We start from the raw sequence: 25,411 nt of genomic DNA on the forward strand, positions 1-25,411 counted from the left end.
AAGTCACAGTGATAGTAACATAAATGAATAAATATATATATCAAAACCGACTCATCTCATCAAAGGATCTGTCCTTTACCTTTGTGACTCTAGTGGCAGTGGGTAAAGGATCTGTCCAGATCCATTTAAAGATGTGCGTCTCTGTCCGGTTGAAATTGAATTTGGGTATGCGATAAAAATTCATCCACGCCGTCCCTTATTGTCGCTTTCCAATTCTTAATCATGTCTCACTCTCTAACGATTTCGATTTTGCTTCAGTTCAGCGCTTTAAATGCGCTGAACGATTCAGCCAGCCATTGGATCAAAAAGCAGCAGATCGCAGCCGTTCATCTATTTTGAAGTGAAAAAAATGGTTTTGCTGTGAAACCGAGCGGTTCACTCCTACGATCCGCTGGTATACGAACCGCTCGGTTTATACGTTTTCAAAATCAAATGGGGAAAATATACGTTTTCAAAATCAATTGAAAAGCGCTCCAAAACGACGTTGTTCATTTCGTCATTGCAGAAGATTTCAAAACGCTCTGAAACCGAAGAAGAAGAAGAAGCTTGAAGATGAAGAAGAAGAAGAAGCAAGAAGGAAGAAGAAGCTTGAAGGTACAAGAACGAGATTCGACATAATCAAAACCAAGCTTTCTAATCTCTGATCTCTCTTTCACCCTAATCTCCCATGATTCTCTCTTCTATTTGAACAGGACGTCTTCTACTGAAATCGAAGTGCATGACGATTCTCCTCCACGATCAACAAAATAGACGTCCTCTGCTGCGTTTTGTAAGTTCCAATCTCTTGTTTTTCATTTTCCCCCCCTTTTAAGAGAGGATCTGCGGCTGTGAAAACAGATTTCCTTTTTAATCGATTATCTCTATATGCGTATCAGCTGAGACTGGCGATTGGTTTCAGATTTTCTCAGAATATTTTGAACTCTTTCATCTCTGCTTTCTTTTTCTTTACCGTCTGCTTACCGTTCCAACGCTCGTGAAGAAAAAAGAATGGCCTTCTGTAGCAGAGACTGTAGAAAGAAGAAAACCGTCTTTCATTAAAACATGATTAGGAGACGATCTTCACTGAAAATTTTCGGCCAACATCAAGCCTGTATGGGTGAATCATCTACATATTTGATGAACAAACTCCCAGTACACATAGAATAGAATCCATTCTTTTCGTCTACCCTAGAACCTGGGAAAATATAGAATCCATTCTTTTCGTGTACCCTAGAACCTGGGAATCTGCTTCTCTCTCGTTATTCTGCAATTATTCACAAACATTATCAAGACAAGTCGAGAAGGCAATTGACTACAAACTTGATTTTCGGGTTTTATCTGCTGAGGTAAGTATCGCTTACAGAATTCACAGTTTCCGTGTTGTTAAATTTTATATAAATCGATCTAATCTGATTAATGTATGATCTTTCATTGTGTCGTTTGGTCGTCTTTCTCAGGTAGATTTCAGTTTCAAGAGTTGATTTTTCTTGCTAAAGGGGAAAAAATTGATTTCTGTAGAAATTGGGAGTCCAGAATTCACGATTTGTTGTTAATAATTGGCGTTATTTAATTTTGGATTTGGTTCGTCAAAATTTGTTCTTTCACTGCTCTTCTTTTATTATTTTGATTTATCTGTTCATCAAACGAGTTGGTTGAGAATTGGTGCCATCTGCTGGAAATTTTGTTCCTTTGCCTACTAGTCATAGTTAGGTAAACTGTGCTTATTTTCAATACCCGTAGAAGCTTGTCTGCAATTTCTTCGCTTCCAGAGACCAAAATTTTGTCTTTAATATATGCAATACATTACCCCCAGACATGATGGAACTAGAAAAACAAACTTTTGTCTTGGCTAATTTGAATTATATGATGGATATGATCACGTTATGCAGCTATTAATTCTGTTACTGAATCTATCAAATTTATTTGTCCACTTGGATTAGGTTGACCTGATCCTTCTTCAATACTTCTCCACGTTTCTTCTTACCCTGAGCTAGCTTATAAGGCTTACAGGAGATGGCAGAGGTATAAAGTCATTCTTCTTACACCTATCTGTTATTTCTTCCCAGACTATATGTTGTGCTTAAACATTCCCCTGGTTTTATCTTCCTTTTGACATTTTTTGTTTCACATCGTCACAGGATGGTTACAAGGTGGGCTTGAATGTTCATGATTTAAGTCAAGGACTTGCACGTCAGATGTCAACGCCCTTCTTGGGGAAATCCATAGAAGGCATTTGGTAAGTTCAGTTTGAACTACAGCTCCTTGCTTCTGGCAGTCATATATCTGAATGTTGATATTTGCCATGCATGTAAATGCATCCAATACAATTTGCCAAATAATTTCTGGCAGCAGTTGATTTTGCTGTGGCCAGATTTCTAGAACGGTTGTGCTGTTAACATGTGGTCATCATGGGGGTTTATTTGATAATTCAGTTTGTGCTTCTTTATATTCTTTAAAATTGCTTAATAGATAGAACATTTGGTTGAACAAATAGCTTCCATGACGTGAGAAATTCTAGTAAATATAGTGGTGGCAGTCAAGAAGTTGACTGACAGTCTTTGTGATGTAGTTCAGTATTTTGTAGTCAGGTTGTTTGGAATTTAACTTTTATTTGATTTGTCTAGTTATTATTCAAGTGTATTTATTTGTTCTATTTTGGATGATGACAGGCACACGGGCATTGTTGTTTATGGAAGTGAATCCATCTTCGGTGGGGGAATTCAGTGTTCTCCCATTGGAAGGACACCATATGGAACTCCGATCCATGTGGTGGACTTGGGTGTTACACATCTCCCCAAAGAGGTCTTTGAGGAATATCTGAGTGAGATTAGTCCTTGTTACACAGCAGAGACTTACAACTTGCTTACTCACAATTGCAACAACTTTACTAATGAATTAGCACAATTTTTAGCGGGTGTAACCATTCCAGACTATATCCTGCAGCTTCCGAATGAAGTCATGAACAGCCCAATGGGTGCTCTTTTATGTGAGTTTGTTTTTAACCTTGATTCATGTTCTCTTTGAGATAAACATTCACCTTGGTTCAGTATGCCTATTTATTTAGTTTTGATTTAATATTGAAATATTGTAGTTTTACTTCATGCTAACTTTTTGCTCACCTTAGCAGTGTATTAGTTCTACCTGATTTTGATTTTGAAACCATAACACTGCCAAATCATGTCAGTTTGGTGTCACCAAACCATTGAAAATTCAAATGGATTAATTAGGGGTGGCAGTGATTTGGTTGGAGGTTTCTTGTAAAAGAACAGGAAAGGCAGATAGACATGGTTTGCGGTGATGAAGAAAGATACAGAACTTGCAAAGTCCTACACTTAAGGGCCGGTTTGGTTACATGAGTTTGGAGATTTCAAATATCTAGAGATTTCAAACTATATTTCAAATCTATGGTTATAATTATAATTGATGTTTGGTTGTGGGAACGGATTCATCCTAAACTTTTGGCGGTTTTGGTGTGTTGCTTTTTGCTCGTTTCCCCCCCCTTCTCTTCCGTTTTGTGTGGTGTCTGTTTTGTCTGTTTTCCCCGGTTTTGGTTTGCCGTTTGAATCTCCCAGACTCATGTAACCAAACAGGCCCTAAAGCAATCTGGTTTGGTGTTTTTATTTATTTCTTTATTTTTATTTTTTTTGTGGGGCTCAAGCTAAAAATTATTACTGGTAAATCTACATTTTATATTTCTTTCCCATTTTTCTATCTGCACTAAGTCTTTTTCATGAGAGTAAAGTATGTTTGCATATGGTTATGTAATGAAAAGAATCCAGCCATGTGTTGGGGTCCTCCATGGGTTATAGACTTATAGTTGCATCATTGACCAAGGTTGTACCAAATCTTCTTCATGTTTCATTGGAAGGGGCACCTTCTGGATAAATAACTTCATAGTTGTTATCTCACATTTCCGTACTACTTTCCTGTAAAATAACTTTGGGTTTGTTAGACCAATACAGTTTCCCACACTTTGTTTTGGGTGTTGATGTGTAATATATTTTCTGTGCTTTCACTGATCCAGAAGACTTCTTATTGTGTTATCTCTTTCATTGCAGCATTCCTGCCACCTAGTCTACTGCTTCCGGTGCTTTATTGTGGCATTAATTGTTTTCGCAATTTTTGTGTTACCTTTTTTCCTTTTTCTGAACTTTGTTCTTTCATGTTCTAGGAAGCAGTAAGCACAACCCGCATGTCTGTGTCATCTTATCTCTTAGTTAATAACATATTCGGTCTCTTTGTCTTTCCTGTTGAATGTTGCAGTGCCCATGATGCAGAACCTGGAAACAACATTGAGGTCAGGTGCTGCGCCTCAAGCTCCTGTTGTGTTGAGTCCTGCCGCAATTGCTCAATCTTCTAGTTTGAATATGAACTTGGGCAATCCTGTTCCTACCATGTCTTCCAGAGAAGCAAACATCAGTAGTGCTGAACATCTTATGAAACCAAATGACCAGTGCCATGAGAATACTGGCCAGAAAACTGAAAAGCCCGTTGTGCCACCCGCTGCAGTAACTTCTGGATCACAAGATAAGGTGTTCAAAGGGGATGCCCGAAGCAAGGTGCATGAAGAGACATCAATTAAGCACACTGAAGAAAAAGGGGATTTTGTAGCATTTGCTTTGTAAACCTTTGGGCAGAGGAGAGGGGACGTCAATGAAAATCTTTTTTTTTTAATCAATGAACTTATGAGTTATGACTACAACTACTCCCAGAAAAAAATGCAAGATTTTTGTTTTAGAGTAGAAATGTACAGAACAGTGGCGACTTAGAAGGAAGTATGGTTTCTTATTTTCTCAGATGTTCTTCATCTTTTGATCCTCTTCTCAACTCCTTTTTGCTCTAGATGCCAAATTTACTTTTTCATCTTCATACATTCTTCTGTTTTTTTAGGGGTAAAAATCTTCATACATTTCCCTTCTTTGAGAGGGAGTGCCATGTTCACCTAGATCAGACCATGTTCGAAAATTAACCGGACATTGCCCACATCAGAACTAATCTTTAACCAGTTCGCAAAAAGTACCCATAGCAATACAAAGCATGACTCAATTCAGATTCACCTTACTGAATCCCGTGGGTAAAAGATGCAGGACCAAACTACCCAAAAAAAAAAAAACTCAAGTAACTGGGAATACAAAAAATAAGACTAATCATTTAATATATAGATGCCCTAAACACTAGTCATGAAGCTGACATTTTCTTTCCAAAATTTGGACTACAAACAACTTCATGGAGCTGGTTCCTCAACTTAGATTCTCAACGCCTCTTCTTGCTTCCCTTTGCCGCATTGGATTTTGAAGGGGTGGCAACCAAGTATATAAACAATACCACAATGGAGATCACTGACACTAGCGATCCATACTTAGCCAACAGCCTCTGCAATTGAGAATAAAAAGTAAGAAAGGTCACTATAAAACTCAAAATAAGAAAAAAAAAATTTCATGATAGTAAGACATAACAGCCATAGCTTTATTTTTCTGGGAAGAAAACCCTAACTCATTACTGCTGTACACTGCCAACACATTATTTTGAGCAGAGGGCATGATCCTGGCCATACCCATCACTTTGGGAGCTTTATAACAATTTTCTTTTCTAAATGTCCAGCAGTGAATTATCGATTGGAAGCTCTAACTAGGATCCATTAGATGTGGTTCCATGACACCAGGCCAAAAGTCTTGACAATTCTACAGCATTTTACATGGAAAACATATCCTGATGCAACCTTTTCCCTCTTAACCTTTGATAAAATAACAGCAGAGCATTGAAAGGGTCACTCACCTTTGCCTGAATAGGTTGCCGCACCCAAAGTGATTTCATGCTAGAACATGGAAATACTCTGTCAATACAATGAATGCATCTAGAAGTTGAACTTAAAATATTTTTACTTCACAGCCTTACCCATTCAAACTTCTTTTCTGGTGGTCTCTCTGCAAGGATTTCCAAAGGTGGCATTGGTGTCGAATAAGCCTCCTATAAACAGCGAATCATAGTCATCAGACAATATGAAACTTTTTCTCAGTCAAAATAATGTAACTCAATCAATTATATAGAAATGTCAAACCTGTAGTGCTGCCTTAGTTGGGACCCGGAATTTGATGACAACAGATGCACCATAAAACACAGTTTTCACTTGAGATTCCAGAGCAAAGGAATGAGACACAACTGAACCATTGCCAGTTGGAAAAACAGGTACTTCTGATATGGAGCAGAAACTATGAGAAGGGAAAGAAAGTGGGAAACTAGGTAGGTTGGGGCAGATGAACTCACACGTCAATCCTTTCCCACGTCTAGGTAGTATTACCACTTAGCAGGTTAAAGATATCTGGGGTCCAACTATCATCAATCAGGCTTACATCATATGCCGTCCTGTGAAAAAAAAAGGAAAAGGGAAAGGTTATCCACAGGTGACATGAAAACTAATAAAAAAATTGAGGCGTCAAAACCAACATTACCATTAGGTTAACAACATTATAGGGTTTCTATATTGGATTGTCACTGAACCTATTGGTGATCCTATGTACATCAATAGTTAACTCTCTCTTCGCAAGGTTCATATCATGCTTTCAAGGATCTTACTAGTTGCAAGTGCTCTGGTTCAAACAGCGGGTTGGGAATTCTAGTTTCAATCACTAGAACCAAGGTATGTGTAGAAACAAAATGAGGGCGTCAAACCAAAATGCTTATAAGGATTTCAACTACAAGCAGATCATCTTGTCTAGAGGATCATAATTAATATTAAAATTCACAGCAACTACAGATATTGTAATGCTACCAAAATGTTAATGTAGGAGGCAAACATGAAAAGATAGTCTCACACTATAAAACTAATAAGAAGCTGCAACTACAGATATTGTAATGCTTTAAAAAACAGTTGTTAAATTACACCTTTGTTCAAGTTACGGAGCAAGAGAGATCTTAAGACCTCAAATCAAGAGTTAAAACCTGGAATACAAGAGATAGTCCAAATTATAAAGGGGAAAGAAAACCTTTGTTCAAAGATAAGCATAGAAGATAGTGCACAAAATCCTAAGAATCATATCTAAGTGTTGAATCTCAAAGAAAAATCTGGTAAAAGCTCTTGATGCAGATATCAACAAAAAAAATTAGATAACGAATGTATCCCCATAATAGTAGCTCCATGAACATGTATGCTAAAATATTTCACTGTTCCAATCATAATAAAGTCTTCAGCACATATACACATCTGAACATCAGTTTGACATAAATGGTAAAATCAATGAATTGTACTCTATTATTTACTTCTATAGTTATAATTAACATAAACATTTTATTGCAAAGTATCAGTTATTATAAATTCAAACCTATTACTGAGTTCATTTAAGCTTGAGCAGCAAGCTGATAAGTAGTTCATGAGTAAGAAGAAACGTTGAGAAGTATTGAAGAAGGATCAGGTCAACCTAATCCAAGTGGACAATAAATTTGATAGATTCAGTAACAGAATTAATAGCTGCATAATGTGATCATATCCATCATATAATTCAAATTAGCCAAGACAAAAGTTTGTTTTTCTAGTTCCATCATGTATTGGGGGTAATGTATTGCATATATTAAAGACAAAATTTTGGTCTCTGGAAGCGAAGAAATTGCAGACAAGCTTCTACGGGTATTGAAAATAGGCACAGTTTACCTAACTATGACTAGTAGGCAAAGGAACAAAATTTCCAGCAGATGGCACCAATTCTCAACCAACTCGTTTGATGAACAGATAAATCAAAATAATAAAAGAAGAGCAGTGAAAGAACAAATTTTGACGAACCAAATCCAAAATTAAAGAACGCCAATTATTAACAACAAATCGTGAATTCTGGACTCCCAATTTCTACAGAAATCAATTTTTTCCCCTTTAGCAAGAAAAATCAACTCTTGAAACTGAAATCTACCTGAGAAAGACAACCAAACGACACAATGAAAGATCATACATTAATCAGATTAGATCGATTTATATAAAATTTAACAACACGGAAACTGTGAATTCTGTAAGCGATACTTACCTCAGCAGATAAAACCCGAAAATCAAGTTTGTAGTCAATTGCCTTCTCGACTTGTCTTGATAATGTTTGTGAATAATTGCAGAATAACGAGAGAGAAGCAGATTCCCAGGTTCTAGGGTACACGAAAAGAATGGATTCTATATTTTCCCAGGTTCTAGGGTAGACGAAAAGAATGGATTCTATTCTATGTGTACTGGGAGTTTGTTCATCAAATATGTAGATGATTCACCCATACAGGCTTGATGTTGGCCGAAAATTTTCAGTGAAGATCGTCTCCTAATCATGTTTTAATGAAAGACGGTTTTCTTCTTTCTACAGTCTCTGCTACAGAAGGCCATTCTTTTTTCTTCACGAGCATTGGAACGGTAAGCAGACGGTAAAGAAAAAGAAAGCAGAGATGAAAGAGTTCAAAATATTCTGAGAAAATCTGAAACCAATCGCCAGTCTCAGCTGATACGCATATAGAGATAATCGATTAAAAAGGAAATCTGTTTTCACAACCGCAGATCCTCTCTTAAAAGGGGGGAAAATGAAAAACAAGAGATTGGAACTTACAAAACGCAGCAGAGGACGTCTATTTTGTTGATCGTGGAGGAGAATCGTCATGCACTTCGATTTCAGTAGAAGACGTCCTGTTCAAATAGAAGAGAGAATCATGGGAGATTAGGGTGAAAGAGAGATCAGAGATTAGAGAGCTTGGTTTTGATTATGTCGAATCTCGTTCTTGTACCTTCAAGCTTCTTCTTCTTCTTCGGTTTCAGAGCGTTTTGAAATCTTCTGCAATGACGAAATGAACAACGTCGTTTTGGAGCGCTTTTCAATTGATTTTGAAAATGTATATTTTCCCCATTTGATTTTGAAAACGTATAAACCGAGCGGTTCGTATACGGTCCAGCGGTTCGTAGGAAGTGAACCGCTCGGTTTCACAGCAAAACCACTTTTTTTCACTTCAAAATAGATGAACGGCTGCGATCTGCTGCTTTTTGATCCAATTGCTGGCTGAATCGTTCAGCGCATTTAAAGCGCTGAACTGAAGCAAAATCGCTAATATTTTGATCTGGATGAATAGATTACTCAACGAAATTCAATGGATATAAGAAAATACTTCTCTCTACGGTCCAATTAATAGCTTGAAAGTCTCGACAAGCAACTTTAGTGCTTCAGCCGCAAACTTTTCACTGCTTCAGACCTATTTTGAGATTTGGGGAAGAGTAGCATTGTTCGGAGTCCTATAGGTCGTTTCTTCTTGCAATGTCTACTTTTGGGTTTGGTTTTTCAACACTTATAACAGAATTAGAAGCAATTGGAGAAGCCATATTAGCTATTTATAATTTGCGTATTAACCAGGTTGTAATTTTTTCATATTGCTTCATAGTGCTAAAGGCTTCAAATGGTCAGGTCCAGTCTCTGAACTAGCAAAGTTATTGTTTACTCCAGGAAATTCTGAGGCTCTCTGTTAGTTTAGTTTATAGTTTTTCTCTTTATCCACAAATCTTGTAACTCTCTTGCTGATTTTTTAGCCCACGGTTCAAAAGAATTTCAGCTTAATCGTGTCTAATAGCAGTCCCCGCTAGCTTGTTTTGTAAACATTAATGTCATTTCCTTTAGCATTAGTCTAGAAAGTTTAATGTAAGCTTTTGTTTGTTCAAAAAAAGAAAGATAGGTAATAGTGCCACTCAAAATCCAATATATCCCTAGGAATTTTCTTATGTAAATAAGGGTGAATTACATCAACCTCCTTGACGATTGCTTAGATTATCATTTTTTAGGTTCTTAAAATTATAGAATTTTGTGGGCAAATTTACGATTTATATTTATCATAACCACAGAGCAGTTTAGCGGTTTTTATTTTTTTGTTAAACAGGAGTTTAATTTCAAGTGTACTCAAGTGTTATTCTCCAAAGACTAAAGAAAAGACTAGAAGGACCATCACTGGCAGCAAATCCAACCTCAACTCGTCTGCACCTTCTGCAACAGTCGGATTGAAGCTTGGCATTTAAATATTATTCTCCAATGGGGTTATGATCTTCAATCAGAAAGGATATTCTTCAAACCTAAGAAAGAGAGAACCAGAAGGACCATCACCTGGCAGCAAAGCCAACCTCACAACACTCTCAACACCTTCTTTAACAGTCAACACCCCAGTATGGCAAGTAATGTCAGTTTTTACATACCCTGGGCACACACAGTTTATGTGAAACCTAGGGAACTTCTTTGCCAAAATCCTTGTATAAGCATTCAGGCCTGCCTTGGACATTATATCGGCAGACAAGACATCAGGCCAACCTTTAGTTTCCAATGAGCCCTCTTTGAAATCCTTCAGAAACTGGTTCAACACCTCTTCCACTCTCTCTTCTGCGAGGTAATCTCCATATCACTAAGCACTTCCTTGGCCCAATCATTTGAGATATGCTACATCAAAAATTAATTATAAAACTATTAGTAACATAGGCAAGCAAATGCTGTTTGATGCTAATTACTTAATGGATTTGTATCATGTACGCACCTTTAGCCTCCCAAGTAAAGAAGAAACATTAACAATTCTTGGCGAATTAGAAAGCTGAAGGAAGGGAAGAAGTGCTTCGCTCACTTGTTTGACTCCAAAGTAATTTACTTGCAGACATTCTTCTATCAACTAATTATTCGGAGTTGTTACATCCTTCCATTTGGACAAATTAGCTTCTAGCTGCATCAGCCTCGTATATCTTTAGACGAACACTAAGAAATCACGAATTGAAACAAAAACAAAATTAAAAAAACACAAAGATTTAACGTGGTTCATACACCAATATAGTATGCTGTATCCACGGGCAAAGAAAAAGAATAATCCACTATTATGTAGAAAAAGAAAGGAACATAGACCTTTCAACTAATCCGCGCTACCAGTACTCTGACCCAAAATCCTAGTGCAAAGAATTCCAAGTCTCTCAATATGGTCTCATAGAAGAATGTAGGATGCATATCTAGATTTTAATCAGGTAAATAGGTTGACCAATCAACCTAAACGCTTTCCTTCCATCATGGATTTACTAAAGCCTACCAAAATATGTCAGTGTAGATCTATCCTCAAAGTTGAGTATGAGAATTCGAGTTACAACATAACATGTATAAATCCACACACTCAATTATCAGGCCATTGGATCTCCGGTGTCAAAATAGCCACCTGTGAGAGACTGAACTCGTGATGGCTATACATTATATAATTGCAGAACAGAGACTTACATCACCATGTCCTTCCACCGCCTTCCTCAAAGCATCGGAGTCTATCAAGACTCCAACAACTCCTGCGTTATTCACCTGCAAAAACGTGGCAGAAAAGTCCTGGGTGCAAGTAGAAGAGTATGTCTGCATTAATCGAGTGTTTCAGGTCTTCTCTGCAACTGGTTTCTCATGAATGTGGATGATGAAGCAACATAAGAGGAGAAATGAAAACCATCTACAGTATAGTAGCCTTCCAATATGTACCAAAATATCAAGTTTCCCAAACTGGGCTTTGATGAAATTCGCCAGCGAAGCAACACTAGCAACACGCAAGGTCCGTTACATCAAGCTGATGAAAAATCACATTAGGAAGTCCAGATCCTTTTAGATTTTCAAAAGCTTGGATACCCTTTTTTCTGATCTCTAGCAGTCATGACCACCATGAGACTCAGTGGCGGAGCATGGCCCCCCTCCCCGGATTTTTTGAATTGTAAGGCTGTAATGGGTCCCACATTGGCCCACATACATCCCCCGATGTTTAATCCTGGCTCCACCCCTAACCATGACTCCATTAGAAGCTAACTGTCGACATGTCTCCAATCCTATCCCTCTATTGGCTCCTGTAAGGCTGTAACAACAGAAGCTAACTGTCGACATGTCTCCAATCCTATCCCTCTATTGGCTCCTGTAAGGCTGTAACAACTGCTATTCTGCATCACAAAGATGAACTTCAGAATATACAATTAAAAACTTGGGAGAAGGGCTTGAAAAACTTGAAAAGTAAAAATTAACGTACACCTTTCTTGGCAAAATCCATTTTGGGTGAGCGATTCTTATGGAGTTTAGTTTAGGGCCTTCAGTTCCGGCTCTACCTGAACGACGAACATCGATTTTAAATAGAAAGATTGGGGTGGCAGCTATGTAGATTTTCTTTTTTCTTTTTTAGGTAAGGCAGCTATGTAGATTCCCTGAGAGGGACATGTGATTCTGATTCGTTAATATTATTTTTTGTTTTCGATATAAGAAGGAACTGTGATCTGCTATTACCAAGAAAAAGAGAAAAAACAAGGGCATTCTGTGTTTGAACGTACCTTGGTAAATGTTTAGGACCTTCTACCGAAACACCTTGGACTGTTCGACTTCGACCATTGAAATTTAACTCAACTGAAATTTTGAATTCGATGGACCGAAATCTTGCTTGACCGTACATGACTAAAGCAATTTTGTGTTTGAAGACTGTATGAGGCTGTTTGCCTTATTATGAATTTGGATAACTAACAGCAAGGAAAGGGAGTCGGCTCAAATGAATATGGCCCCCAAATGAGAGGTGGTGGAGAGTTTAGTATCAGTGTTCATCAATCAATAGTTTTGGATTTTCTTTAAGGAACAAATTCATTGAAAATCAGATCAATCACAAGCATTGATGATATCTCAGTCGTCAAAAATTTCATGGTTTTTATTTTATTGCATTGACGAAGAATTACAGGTTATCTAAAACTATGGAGTGGAATAAGATATTTTATCATTATTATTGAAAAGCAAATGCTATAGAAGATTTTATGGTAGAGCCCACAATAGTTGAAGCTTGGCCAGAAATGATTGTTAGGGAGATAACTTAGATAAAGGAGATGGAAGAAGAGTGTCCATAATCTCCGTGATTTTGTTTAGTTAGTATATGGTTAAGTTTGATGGTTCAATAATTTAAGTCTAATATTCTGCTTGTAGTTCTTCATTTTTAATTTTTAATACTAAATGGCCAAGTATGACAAAAGAACTACCATATTTTTTGCAGTTGAATTGGAAGGATGGTTTTAATAAAAAAAAAACAACTACAACGGTAAGAGTTTCTTGAAATATAGCTAAAATCAGTAGACTCGAAAAGAGTTCTTCAAATAAATGATATCTGAAATCAGAAGTTTAGAAGAGTAATATAAGCAAGAGGCTGAAGCAATCTGTTGAATCAAGTCTTTTAGAGTCTACAACAAGGAACTTGACATCGATTATAACCAGGATCAAACTTTTTCTAATTGCAAGTGCTTCAACTATTAAGGGTTAAAAGTTACATAGGGTTCTTTTTATTTTTTTTAGTCTTAGTAAAGAAATTTTCATTCAGTAAATGCATCCAGTTCCAAATATATATGTTGTACTTGTACAATGAGTTACATCCATGGCATTAGATTCCATGTGGTTGATTCCTAGGATGTTACGTACGCACCTCATTGTATTCATTTCCATGGCGTTTAATTCCATGTGAATGATTCCTAGGATGTAGGAAAATAAAGTAAATTAAATAGAAAATATACAGTACACATTGAAGCTCATATCTGTTTTTTTTAGTTCATATATGTAAAGAACATCTCTTTGGCTTTCCTCATTGCCAAATCATTAATATATATCTAGGACAAAATCATACTTTTAATGAACTTGAGTTGCTAATATCAGGGGACATCTGGCATTTCAAGTATTATTCTCCAATGTGATTAACCCAGATGCATTTTAATCAAAAGGGACATACTTCAGACCTAGCAAAGAAGAGACCAGAAGGGCCATCAACAGGCAACAGAGCCAACCTCACAACACTTGCTGCACCTTCCTCAACAGATAACCCTCCAGTATTGCAGTTGATGTCAGTTTTGACATGCCCAGGGCATACACAATTTACGCGAAACCCAGGGAACTTCTTTGCCAAAATCCTTGTATAGGCATTCAAGGATGCCTTAGAAACTGTATAAGCAGATAATGTATCAGGCCAACCTTTAGTTTCTAAAGAACCCTCCTTGAAATTCTGTAGAAACTGGTTTAACACCTCTTCCACTCTCTTTTCTGTGAGGCAGTCTCCATTACTAAGCACTTCTTTAGCCCAGTCATTTGAGATATTCTAGATCAGAATAATAAAACCATTAATTAGTATTAGAGGCAAATTTCGGAGAGATGAGCTTGTACTCTGTACCTTTAACTTCCCAGTTCCAGAAGAAACGTTAACAATTATGGGGGAATCAGAAATCTGAAGGAAGGGAAGAAGTGTTTCTGTTAATTGTTTGACACCATAGTAGTTTGCTCTCAGACATTCTTCTGCCAACTCGTCAGTTTGTCTCGTTAATTCCTTCCATTTGGCTAACGGCACCTCGGTTGGTGGCTGCATCAGTAAAGGTGCCAGATCAGCCATTTTTTTAAAGAAGTGATGATGATGGCTAAATGATAATTGCATGCAAAGAAGAGACTTACAGCCCCATCCCCTGCAATCGAAACCCTCAAAGCATCGCCATCTATTAACACTCCAACAACTCCTGCGTTATTCACCTGTGAAAAGAAAGTCGAAGAAAAGTATGTTTACATCAAGAAATGTTTCAGGGCTTATTTCGGCAACTGGGTTCTCATGGATTTGGACGATGAAGCAACAAGAAGACTGAAATGAAAACTATCTACGACTAGGTAAATTTACCAAGATATCAATTTTTCCAAACTGGGTTTTGATGAAATTCGCCAGGGAATTTATACTATCAAGGTCTGTTACATCAAGCTGACGGAAAATCACATCAACCAGTCCAGATTCTTTTAGATTTTCTACAGCTTGAACGCCCCTTTTCTCATCTCTAGCTGTTAAGATCACCATAACTCCATTAGAAGCTAATTGTCGACAAGTCTCCAATCCTATCCCTTTATTTGCTCCTGTAACAACTACAATTCTGCATCCCACGAGGCAAGTCAAACCATACGATTAGAAAATTTGGTGGATACGAGAGAGAAACATAAAATAACCAAAAATCACACCTTTTCGTAGCAGAACCAGTAATGGCAGAATCCATTTTCGATTGGGAATGCTGTGAAGTTTAGATTTGGTGCTTAAGTGTTGGGCTGGGCCGTTGGCTCTACCAAACTACCAATTTTATTATTTTTTTGGTACGACCAAACTACCAATTTAAAATTACAAAGAAAGGTGATAAATGCAGATCTATCTTTTCCCTCTGTTTTTTTTTTATAGGTTGAAATATTACTAATATAGGTACAGCCGTATGGGTGCAAACCCAAGACCTCCCATGGGAGTTTTGGCTTTTAACAGCTTAACTACTCCACTATTGGCTTCCCCTTTAGATTTTCCTTCAGGCAGTTCTAAAATGGTGAATCTCAACCACTTGTTTTGTTTTTATTTTATTTTTGTTAGGTTTTAGTAGTGTAGTTCAAAAAGTAAAAAGAGAAAAATCAAAACAGTTGGTTGATATTCAATCTCGACACCAAAACTTATCCTCACCAATGACAATTCAGTGTTGGACAACTCTTAACCTTTGTCACACTAATGGGTAAAAGATCTGTCTAGATCCATTCAAGTATGTGCATCTCTATCCTTTCCCTTTTCCCTTTTTGACTCTGGCGGGTAAAAGATCTGTCTAGATCCATTCAAACAACTCCAGTTGAAATTGAATTTGTGGGTATGTGATAAAACTTCATCCACGCGGTCCCTTATTGTCCCTTTCCAATTCTTATTCATGGTTTGCATTTGAGTCATTCCCAATGGTATTTATTTGTTTTATTGTTTATGGTGTGATTGAGGTTTGCCTTCACTTATGTGTATCTTGACTATAGCTTTTGGGGTAGGATTACATCCTTATAGAGCTAGCTAGCTTTAAATTTACGGCATGATTCCTCCCTAGGCCTCAATAATATTCAAATTCTTGACTTCATATTACGAAACGTTGTCTTTTAACAACTAAACCAAGCCTGTGAATAAAAGTAGTATTTATTTGACCTTGTTATGATCATTCTGGCTCAAGCCACTGAACTGGGACAAACCATTCGAATCGAACCAAATTTCTCAAATCTGGTCTTAGATGGTTCACCTGAGGCTTCTTAGTTTAGGCCCTTCTCGAAGGAGATGTCTGCTGAGAAGCTGAGAAGTGGGCATTGTAGTGACACACAACTGTCACCGTATGACTTCTCGGTAAAAGCAGCGCTGATAGGAGATTCAACGTATCTTTATTCAGACGTCAATCACAACATTAAACTCAACATTGAATGCACAAAGAATCATTAAATGTTCATTGCTAATAGCAAAGCTTCTCATTCGTCCAAGGCCAGCATCGAGTATTGTACACCCACGTTTTGTCTCCCCAACTGGGGATTGATGTCACATCAAGATCAAACTTGATGCTGACCCCTTGATTCACCAACAAGATCTCTAGTTGTCCTAAAGATCGCGCGGTTTAACTTGCTATGCAAGCCTCTCCAAGAAGCCATCTCCACCCTTCATCCAAGACATATTGATCGTAGGGTTGTGAAGTGTACAGGCCTATCTGAGGTATGGACCAACTATATATATAACATCACCATGCACGAGCAACAGTAAGACTTGAATACTTTAGCCATTTCTCTTTTGCATTTAATCCTGAAGAACATTCTTTTCTTCATCTTCTTAAGTATTTATTCCTCAAGAAGGAGACTCTGGTTCTCTTACCTGAACTAACTTAATCATTGAAGGTGGCTTTCTGTCCCTAGAAGCGGCCCACTCTCACCATTGTTTTGTATTCAGAAACCAGATCTAGACTAGGAACAAACCAGAGAGCTTGAAGTATATTTTCATTACATCATTTGGTGCCGTCTATGGGAAACGCTAACAAAAAGTTCTGTAGCTTTTCCTCTCTTTGAGTACTTCACATAATTGTAAAAGATGGTAGAAGAAAACTTAGGAGACTGTGGTTCTAAGTCTCAAGAGAACCCCCGTGCTTAGAAGAAGGGGGCTAGCCGAAGAGGAGGGACCTCAAAAGATACACAAACCCTTGTAGAACGAGAGAGTTAGCAAAATATTGTTGAATGAGTCTATGGGTTTATGGGTATGAGATAGATTTCACCCCCTACTATAAAAGCATTAAACATTTGAACCATGATTTCATAAATGTTTTTTAGGATAAATCTACAGATTTCATTCTAAAGATTCAGGCTAACCAAACAGTTAATTTTATGAACCATGACTCCATAGATTTGAAATCTCTAAATTTTTTAAATCTGCAAACTCAAATAACCAAACAAGCCCTAAATGCATCCAGATCCAAATGTATATGTTGTACTTGTACAATGAGATACATCCATGACATTAGATTCCATGTGGTTGATTCCTAGGATGTTATGCACCTCATAGTATTCATTTCCATGGCGTTAAATTCCATGTGAATGATTCCTAGGATGTAAGAAAATAAAGTAAACTAAATAGAAAATATACAGTACACATTAAAGCTCATGTCTGTTTTCTTTTTCTTTTTCTTTCTTTTTTTTAGGGGTAAATTGAAGTTCATATATGTTAACAACATCTCTTTGGCTTTCCTCATTGCCAAATCATTACATATCTAGGACAAATAATTCATACTTCTAATGAACTTGAGTTGCTAATATCAAGGGACATCTGGCATTTCAAGTATTATTCTCCAATGTGATTAACCCAGATGCATTTTAATCAAAAGGAACACACTTCAGACCTAGAAAAGAAGAGACCAGAAGGGCCATCATCAGGCAACAGAGCCAATCTCACAACACTTGCTGCACCTTCCTCAGCAGATAACCCTCCAGTATTGCAGTTGATGTCAGTTTTGACATACCCAGGGCATACACAATTTACGCGAAACCCAGGAAACTTCTTTGCCAAAATCCTTGTATAGGCATTCAAGGATGCCTTAGAAACTGTATAAGCAGACAACGTATCAGGCCAACCTTTAGTTTCTAAAGAACCCTCCTTGAAATTCTGAAGAAACTGGTTTAACACCTCTTCCACTCTCTCTTCTGTGAGGCAGTCTCCATCACTAAGCACCTCTTTAGCCCAGTCATTTGAGATATTCTGAATCAGAACAATAAAGCCATTAATTAATATCGAGGGCAAATTCCGGAGAGATGAGCTTGTACTCTGTACCTTTAACTTCCCAGATCCAGAAGAAACATTAACAATTATGGGGGAATCAGAAATCTGAAGAAAGGGAAGAAGTGTTTCAGTTAATTGTTTGACACCATAGTAGTTTGCTCTCAGACATTCTTCTGCCAACTCATAAGTCTGTCTCGTTAATTCCTTCCATATGGTTAACTGCGCCTCGGTTGGTGGCTGCATCATTAAAAGGTGCAGATCAGACATTTTTGTAAAGAAGTGATGATGATGGCTAAATGATAATTGCATGCAAAGAAGAGACTTACAGCCCCATCCCCTGCCATCGAAACCCTCAAAGCATCGCCATCTATTAACACTCCAACAACTCCTGCGTTATTCACCTGTGAAGAGAAAGTCGAAGAAAAGTATGTTTACATTAGTAAATGTTTCAGCGCTTATTTCGGCAATTGGGTTCTCATGGATTTCGACGATGAAGCAACAGGAAGACTGAAATGAAAACTATCTACGACAAGGTAAATTTACCAAGATATCAATTTTTCCAAACTGGGTTTTGATGAAATTCGCTAGGGAATTTATACTATCAAGGTCTGTTACATCAAGCTGATGGAAAATCACATCAACCAGTCCAGATTCTTTTAGATTTTCTACAGCTTGAACGCCCCTTTTCTCATCTCTAGCTGTTAAGATCACTAGAACTCCATTAGAAGCTAACTGTCGACAAGCCTCCAATCCTATCCCTTTATTTGCTCCTGTAACAACTGCAATTCTGCATCCCACAAGGCAAGTCAGAGCATACGATCAGACAATTTGGTGGATACAAGAGAGAAACATAAAAGAACCAGAAATCACACCTTTTCATAGCAGAACTGGTAATGGCAGAATCCATTTTCGATAAGGAATGTTGTGAGGTTTAGATATGGTGCTTCGGTGCTGGGCCGCTGGCTCTACCAAACTATCAATTGAAAAACAAAGAAATGTGAAAGACCTCCATGGGAATTTGGGTTTTTAACTGCGTAACTACTCCACTATTGGCTTCCCCTTTGGATTTTGCTTCAGGCAGCTCTAAAGTGGTAAATCTCGATCACTTGTTTTGTTTTTTTCTATTATTTTTTGAAGTTTTGGTAGGAAAATTCAAAAAGTAAAAAAGAAAAAAAATCAAAACAGGTAAAAGATCGGTCTAGATCCATTCAAAGATGTGCATCTCTATCCTTACCCTTTTCCCTTTTTGACTCCAGCGGGTAAAAGATTTGTCTAGATCCATTCAAACAACTCCGGTTGAAACTATACAAACAATGGGAAAGTTGAAATTGTAAAGAACTCTACCTTGTATTTTTTATATAAAAATAACCATATCCTTTCATTCTATAGATGAGCCTTTTATTTTGTAGACAGTCATTTTATTCTACGTTGCTTGTGTTTCTTTTTTTTTATTTCCGTTTCTTTATTGTGTGAGAGTGTGAGAGGGTAACAATACTTTTCGCTGCACTCGACAGTGTCTTATTGAGGTATTTGAGTCATACTCAAATATGGTATAGGTATTTGAGTTATACCCAACATATATTCTAATATAGGTCATCGGATTAATTATGATCCAACAATGTAAATGAGCCTTTGTAGGAGAGTCCAACTAATTGTAGAACCTATTATTGTTTTTCTATAAATACTAACTGGAAGCAACGGTCTAGATATTCTAAACTAAATATTCAGCGTGTATTGCTTTAAATAACCTTATGCTTAAATCATAAACCCTAACAATCATAAATCGTTACAAGTTTTTCATTAAGTTGATCAGATGAGAAGTAATCGACGAGTTTGTTTATGAAGTACTACTAATCTTCAAATTCCTTTTTGGGTGTAAATCAACGGTAAGGTACGTTATTCATTCTCTCTTCTCTTTAATTAAAATAATTTTTTTTTTGAGTTTGAAGAATGATCTAATCGAAGAAATTTTAAAGTGTTCTATAGCTTTGCTGTGGATTCACGAAAAGAAAACGTAAAACAATTGATCAAATTGAATGTAAAAGAGTTCTATTTTTCGTTGGTTTAATTGATTTGACGTTGGAAGTTGGAACGTTGTTCTTTCTTTTTAAAATAAAGAAAGGAAAAAGAACTTCCTTGGTTTTCACGATCCTTTGTTTCCTCATGCAATGCTGTGATGATTTGACCCATTAGAAAAAGGTAATGCTAACAATGTCAACTTTTGCCTAACCTTTTGTCTTATAAAAGATAAAAGAAAAGAAAAATGGAGAAGAAAGAAAGAAAATAAAATAAAAGAAAAGAAAAAGATGAGTTAACGCTAATACAAACTCTCTGTTTTGTTTATCTTATTAGTGTCATATTGTCATAATTACAATGAATTGTTTCTTTCTTATGACTTTATATGATTAAGTAAAGTGAATGATATTTTATTAAATATGGTTTTGACCATGCAGTAAGCTGATTATAGATTTATAATTATGATAATTAATTTGTATGGTTTGTTCCTGTCTAATCTATATCGCATGTGAGAGATTTTGAAAATAAGAAACAATGGTCTTTTACGGTTCAAGTTTTTTTTTTTCCTTTTCCCTTTCCTTTTATCTGCTCTTTCATTACTTCATTAATTTTAATGAAAGAACAGAAAATAACAGTTAGTTAAATTTACTTAATTTGTTTGATAAAATATTGTATTACATTATTATATGTATCTTCTTTTATTAATATATTTATTATATCTAGGATTATAATGGATGTCATCTCATTGATATGGATAAATTACAGACTTTTTAATGAGTTTGAGTTTAATGCCTAGAAAAGAAAAACATAATTTGGATTAAAGTTTATGAAATGTTCTATGATGGCTTAGGAGTGAAGTAACCTGTTTAAAGTCGAAGAAACCATTAAATAGGGGTTTAAAACACCGTGAACCTCAAAATATCATTTTTACTCGCAGGCAATGGGAAGGGGTCACTCAAAAGGGTAGCCTTGGGAGACGCATATCTCTTAAATTAATCCAGGAGCAGTTTTAGGGATGGTTCTTGTCACACCCCACCTAGCCGGTATCAGACTTACCTGAATGCCTGTGGGGGTGATGCATACTATAGGACCTAGGTTTGCGGTCAATCCACACCACAATACAATATAGCATAATCTAAAGATCAAAGAGTGTAAAATGTAACATTTAACAAAGTTATTACAATCATCCGAAAAGATAAACTAGGGTAAAATTGGAGTTAAGGTAGAAGTGAATATCAAACAGTGGAAGTCTCATCATCAACAAGAAAAGTTTAAGAGAAATTAGTTTAATCATTCAATTTCCCAACGGAGAGTTACGCAATTTCGATTAAACTTTATCACGCCTCAAATAATTGAACGAAATCACAAGGATTAAACACTGTATGAGCAGTCCAAGTATGGACACGCGTCCCCATGGGTCTCAAGACTCTCAACATCTCCACTTGCCAGGTTGTCATACAGCTTGGTTGGCAGTGCATACTCTAGAATGGTAGAATCTTCATAACTTGTAATAAAATCTAAAAAGTATATATAGAAAGGAATGAATTCAACAAAACTCAGTGAGATCAACATGACCATATATCATATATCCATCATACATATCATAAAAAATCAATGTATATATGTAAATGAGATGAATAAATGAATGAGTATGCAAGTATGCTCTTAACTCTAACAGTAAGGTATCTATGGTATACATGCATTAAGTTACACACCAACCTCCTATGGGCAATCTCGTCACTCTCCCTCAACAAGAGGCATCTCTTGGGTTCTTCGTGGTATTTGGGTCAAGTCTCATTTAACCATAGCTGAGGAATAGGTCATCATCTCTCACATCATCATTTGGTCAAAGAACTGGCGCGTGTTAAAGATAACTCTAGGCCCAATGCATGGTCATATGGTCTCATGCTACATGTGACCCAATGCATGGTAGACTTGGTGGTGGAAGACATCTAACCTATTTTATGGCATAAAATTTGTATCTTCTTCCATGGATATCATAGTAATGCTGAGTTTGTAAATATGTTTCTAACACATCAATTGTAGTCTTTTATGTAGAGAAAATAAGAACAAAAAGATCTTACAAAAAAATATCTTAAATTCAAATCTCCATCCTTCCGCACTTTCAACCCCCTCCCACCATCCTCATCTCCTAGGCCTACGACCCCCAATCATTATGGGATTTGTCGTCATTTTATCTATTGATAAGATTATGGGATTCATATGACATTTTAGGATTCAATTAGTCATGTTAAATTAATATCAAAACATAACTATGTGATCAAAATAAAACTCCACTGAGTCAAGTGTGATCTGTTGATAAACTGACGTATCCAACACTTCTAAGAGATTTACCAAAAAAAAACTTTCCTTAGTGGAAATTTCTCAAAATGCATGTCCAATAAATTATAAGATTCAACTACATATAATATTCTAATCTAAGGACACTCATTGAGTTTATCTTAATCATTGGATTAGAATAATGTGACCGAATATCCTATTATTTATTGGGTACATATTAGGAGAGTCATGATGTAAACAAAAAATTGAGGGAATATAAAATTCCACACACGGGAAGGGATTAGGCTTAAACGACATAAGAAATATACCTATGATAATTTTATACTTCTTTGTATCAAGATTAAAAATAATTAATTAAATATTTTCTCTGGATCCACTCCAACTGCAGTCCCAAGCCCCTAATAGTTTCTTGATCAAAATCCAATATCCTATCCCATGCTTGAGAAACACAGAAAAACATCCTCTGTTGTGCACATCTCTCTACTGTGCACAGCAGTGCACCACTATGAAGCGACACATGTAATATATATCAAATAGAAAGCTAGGATTAAAAGACTAATTTCAAGTGGGAAAAATCCAGATTTGAGACCCATTTACCATATATCCACCCCATTCCTTAAAAACCCAATCTGATAAGGGCTTTCAAAAGGGGAATGTTGGATTTGCCACCCCTATCTCTCAACAATTAAGTTTTTTTTTTCTTTTGGTGGTAAGGAGCTCAACGATATAGTGCTGCTATGAAGGCGTATAGAAATGCTTGATGGATTATCATGTACTTAAATATACATGAAGCATTCAACTATAATCTATCATGTGGGAATTGCATATAATGGATTTCATTTGAATTTTTGACACTAAAGAATTTCCTGGAGTTGAGTTCGAACATCTTAACCCATATCTCTGAACATGTATCTAAAAAACAAAAATAAAAATAAAAAATGAGCATGAGCTAAAAGCCAAAAGATACTTAATTTTGTAAATTTTGTAAAATCCATAGAGTACATGCTTATATCACAAGATTTTTTTTCAATGCATATCTTAAAAAAATGACCATATTTAGCATTTAATCAATATTGCATTTTTTTAAAATACCATCTCGTACCATATTTCATTACTTCATTAAAAAAAGAAGTATAATATAATAAATGGATAGGAAGACTTTTTGATTTGGAGAGATGATTAGATTCGATCGGATGGACAAAATAGGAATGGAAATAGTGGATGAAGGGTTTAAATTCAGGAGAAGATTTTATTTTTCTTATAATAGTATAATAGTATGATAAATGATTTATAAATATATATATATATATATATATATATTATTGTCTTTCCTATGAAAAATTTCCTATGAAAAGTTTCTTTATCGATTTGATTTTACGCACTTCAATAAAGAAAATATATAAAGGATAATAATAATTTATGAATAAAAAAGAAAATGACAAAGAATTTAATACAAAAAAATATGGCGTTTATATAAAAATAAAAAATACAATAATTAAGTGAAAGATTTGCGGTAAAACTAGAGTACATGCTTTTATAATAGTAGTATGATAGTATGATTATATATATATATATTTCTTTTTAAAGAGTGAACTACACGTGTTAGAGTATGAGCTGCATATGGACTCCTTAATAACTTAATCAGTATTTTAAAGTTGAGAGAATTCTACGATTTCTTTCCTAATTAGAAACGAAATCTAAGAATCCCTAATCATTTAAAAATTCTTTTCCTTTCACACAGTAAAACCTTGTATTTCTTCTTCTTGTTTTCCTCGTTCTTCACTGTGTGAGTAGGTGAGTTTCCGCAGCACTTTCACTTGCACTAACTAGTTTTCCTCTTCTGATGATGGCAACTGCAATGAGGGTAAAGCTTGTAGTAGACAACGAAAGAAAGAAAGTCCTTTTCGCTGAAGCGGGAAAAGACTTTGTGGATTTTCTCTTCAGCCTCTTCACCTTGCCACTCGGCACCATGGTCAGACTCCTTTCCCAAACCCAAACAGTGCCTGCAGGATCCATCGGGAATCTTTATTCCAGCGTAAATAATCTGGAAAAGCTTTACATACAACCAAACGGGAATAAATCCCTGCTTTTGCAACCCAAGATTGATTCTGGTGGTAATGATCAAGCGGAAAAACTGCTTAGCAGCGAAGGCGATGGCAAGTCGAACAAAAATCAGCCGATCTATTACCGGTGTGCAAGTACCGGAAGTCGTTATCGTGGCAGTAATGGGGTATTTTATGCTGGCGCATCTCTCTTGCCGTATACCTCTGTTACTTTATATTGCAAGAATTACATGACCAACGTAAAGGGCACTCCGTGTGGTTCCTGTGGAGTGAAGATGGAGACCGAGGTGAATTCTGTTGCAGGAGAAAGTGGTGGTGGTGGTGGTGGTGGTGGATTTGTGAAGGAGGGGGTGACTTACATGATTACTGATGATCTGGAGGTGAAGCCAATGTCTACTATCTCTAGTATTACCTTTCTTAAGAGATATGAAATCAAGGACATTGGAGCCTTGGAAGATAGGGTTGTTCATTTGGGCAAGGAAAAGGTAGGAAAGTAATTCATTCAGAGATCTCTCTCTCTCTCACAGAAACACACAAACACAAGTCTGTTTTTCTTCTTAACAAAAAAAAAAAAAAAAGTCTGTTTTTCTTTTCATCTCTGAGGTTGAGGTAAATTCTTATATTCTGTGAACAGGGTCTGGATTTGCTGAAAGCATCAATGCAGTCAAAGTCTGTTCTTACGGATGTATTCCTCAATGCCAAGAAAAGGGTTAAATTGGAATCTTGAACTGCGTTTTCTCTTCTCTCTTTGTGATGGTAACCCTATTATAGTTTAGTTTGTGAGTTGTATTACTTGTTATGGCAACGGGCCAATTCTTATTCATCGTTTGCAAGTGACTCATTCTACAGGAAAAGTGGTATTCATTTGTTTTTTATTTTTATTTGGAGATAATTACTGTTGTCCTATACTTTATCTCTTATACTTTATAAAATTATTAATTTTACATTAGACTTTACCTATAATTACTATTGCCCCTGATGAACTCGATTAGTTAATTGAT

At 36.3% G+C, this 25,411-nt stretch overlaps 4 protein-coding genes, 1 long non-coding RNA gene and 1 pseudogene across 11 annotated transcripts; 2 read left to right on the top strand and 4 right to left on the bottom strand.

The window, feature by feature from the left end:
• Positions 1 to 453: 453 nt before the first annotated feature.
• Positions 454 to 4,765, top strand: LOC149013551 (uncharacterized). The gene is made up of 5 exons (XM_089159239.1): positions 454 to 594; positions 693 to 769; positions 2,118 to 2,215; positions 2,649 to 2,965; positions 4,243 to 4,765. Exons 2-5 carry the CDS (start codon positions 719 to 721, stop codon positions 4,602 to 4,604), a joined length of 828 nt encoding a protein of 275 aa, XP_089015365.1. The 5' UTR covers positions 454 to 594; positions 693 to 718; the 3' UTR covers positions 4,605 to 4,765.
• Positions 4,766 to 5,068: 303 nt separating this feature from the next.
• LOC149013552 (uncharacterized) lies at positions 5,069 to 8,741 on the bottom strand. 5 transcript variants are annotated; one of them, XR_016174027.1, is made up of 6 exons: positions 8,719 to 8,741; positions 8,544 to 8,620; positions 6,038 to 6,342; positions 5,875 to 5,946; positions 5,755 to 5,794; positions 5,069 to 5,352 (listed from the first exon to the last, which is right to left on the bottom strand). It is a non-coding gene; the product is annotated as an uncharacterized LOC149013552 (long non-coding RNA). The 5 variants fall into 5 exon arrangements; XR_016174028.1 differs by lacking the exon at positions 8,719 to 8,741 and having other exon boundaries at positions 6,038 to 6,171; positions 6,244 to 6,342; positions 8,544 to 8,710; XR_016174029.1 differs by lacking the exon at positions 8,719 to 8,741 and adding an exon at positions 6,862 to 6,918 and having other exon boundaries at positions 8,544 to 8,710.
• A 1,034-nt stretch (positions 8,742 to 9,775) lies between these two features.
• LOC149013553 ((+)-neomenthol dehydrogenase-like) lies at positions 9,776 to 11,846 on the bottom strand (annotated as a pseudogene). Its single transcript, XR_016173867.1, has 5 exons — positions 11,716 to 11,846; positions 11,454 to 11,605; positions 11,211 to 11,285; positions 10,495 to 10,674; positions 9,776 to 10,400 (listed from the first exon to the last, which is right to left on the bottom strand). The product of XR_016173867.1 is annotated as a (+)-neomenthol dehydrogenase-like (transcript).
• Positions 11,847 to 13,689: 1,843 nt separating this feature from the next.
• LOC149013554 ((+)-neomenthol dehydrogenase-like) lies at positions 13,690 to 14,995 on the bottom strand. Its single transcript, XM_089158400.1, has 5 exons — positions 14,961 to 14,995; positions 14,632 to 14,875; positions 14,415 to 14,489; positions 14,140 to 14,325; positions 13,690 to 14,067 (listed from the first exon to the last, which is right to left on the bottom strand). Exons 1-5 carry the CDS (start codon positions 14,993 to 14,995, stop codon positions 13,690 to 13,692), a joined length of 918 nt encoding a protein of 305 aa, XP_089014526.1.
• Positions 14,996 to 17,631: 2,636 nt separating this feature from the next.
• Positions 17,632 to 18,979, bottom strand: LOC149013555 ((+)-neomenthol dehydrogenase-like). Of its 2 annotated transcripts, none has more exons than XM_089158402.1 (5): positions 18,903 to 18,979; positions 18,574 to 18,817; positions 18,381 to 18,431; positions 18,082 to 18,267; positions 17,632 to 18,009 (listed from the first exon to the last, which is right to left on the bottom strand). In XM_089158402.1, exons 1-5 carry the CDS (start codon positions 18,935 to 18,937, stop codon positions 17,632 to 17,634), a joined length of 894 nt encoding a protein of 297 aa, XP_089014528.1. In that variant the 5' UTR covers positions 18,938 to 18,979. The 2 variants fall into 2 exon arrangements, with proteins under 2 accessions (XP_089014528.1, XP_089014527.1); XM_089158401.1 differs by having other exon boundaries at positions 18,082 to 18,249; positions 18,357 to 18,431.
• Positions 18,980 to 24,193: 5,214 nt separating this feature from the next.
• Positions 24,194 to 25,137, top strand: LOC149013556 (uncharacterized). Its single transcript, XM_089157736.1, has 2 exons — positions 24,194 to 24,895; positions 25,045 to 25,137. Exons 1-2 carry the CDS (start codon positions 24,194 to 24,196, stop codon positions 25,135 to 25,137), a joined length of 795 nt encoding a protein of 264 aa, XP_089013862.1.
• The last annotated feature ends 274 nt before the right edge of the window (positions 25,138 to 25,411 follow it).

Source organism: Hakea prostrata, chromosome 6 (genome assembly GCF_041222555.1).
Source record: "Hakea prostrata isolate BN-2017 chromosome 6, UWA_Hpros_2, whole genome shotgun sequence".
Lineage (NCBI taxonomy): Eukaryota > Viridiplantae > Streptophyta > Magnoliopsida > Proteales > Proteaceae > Hakea > Hakea prostrata.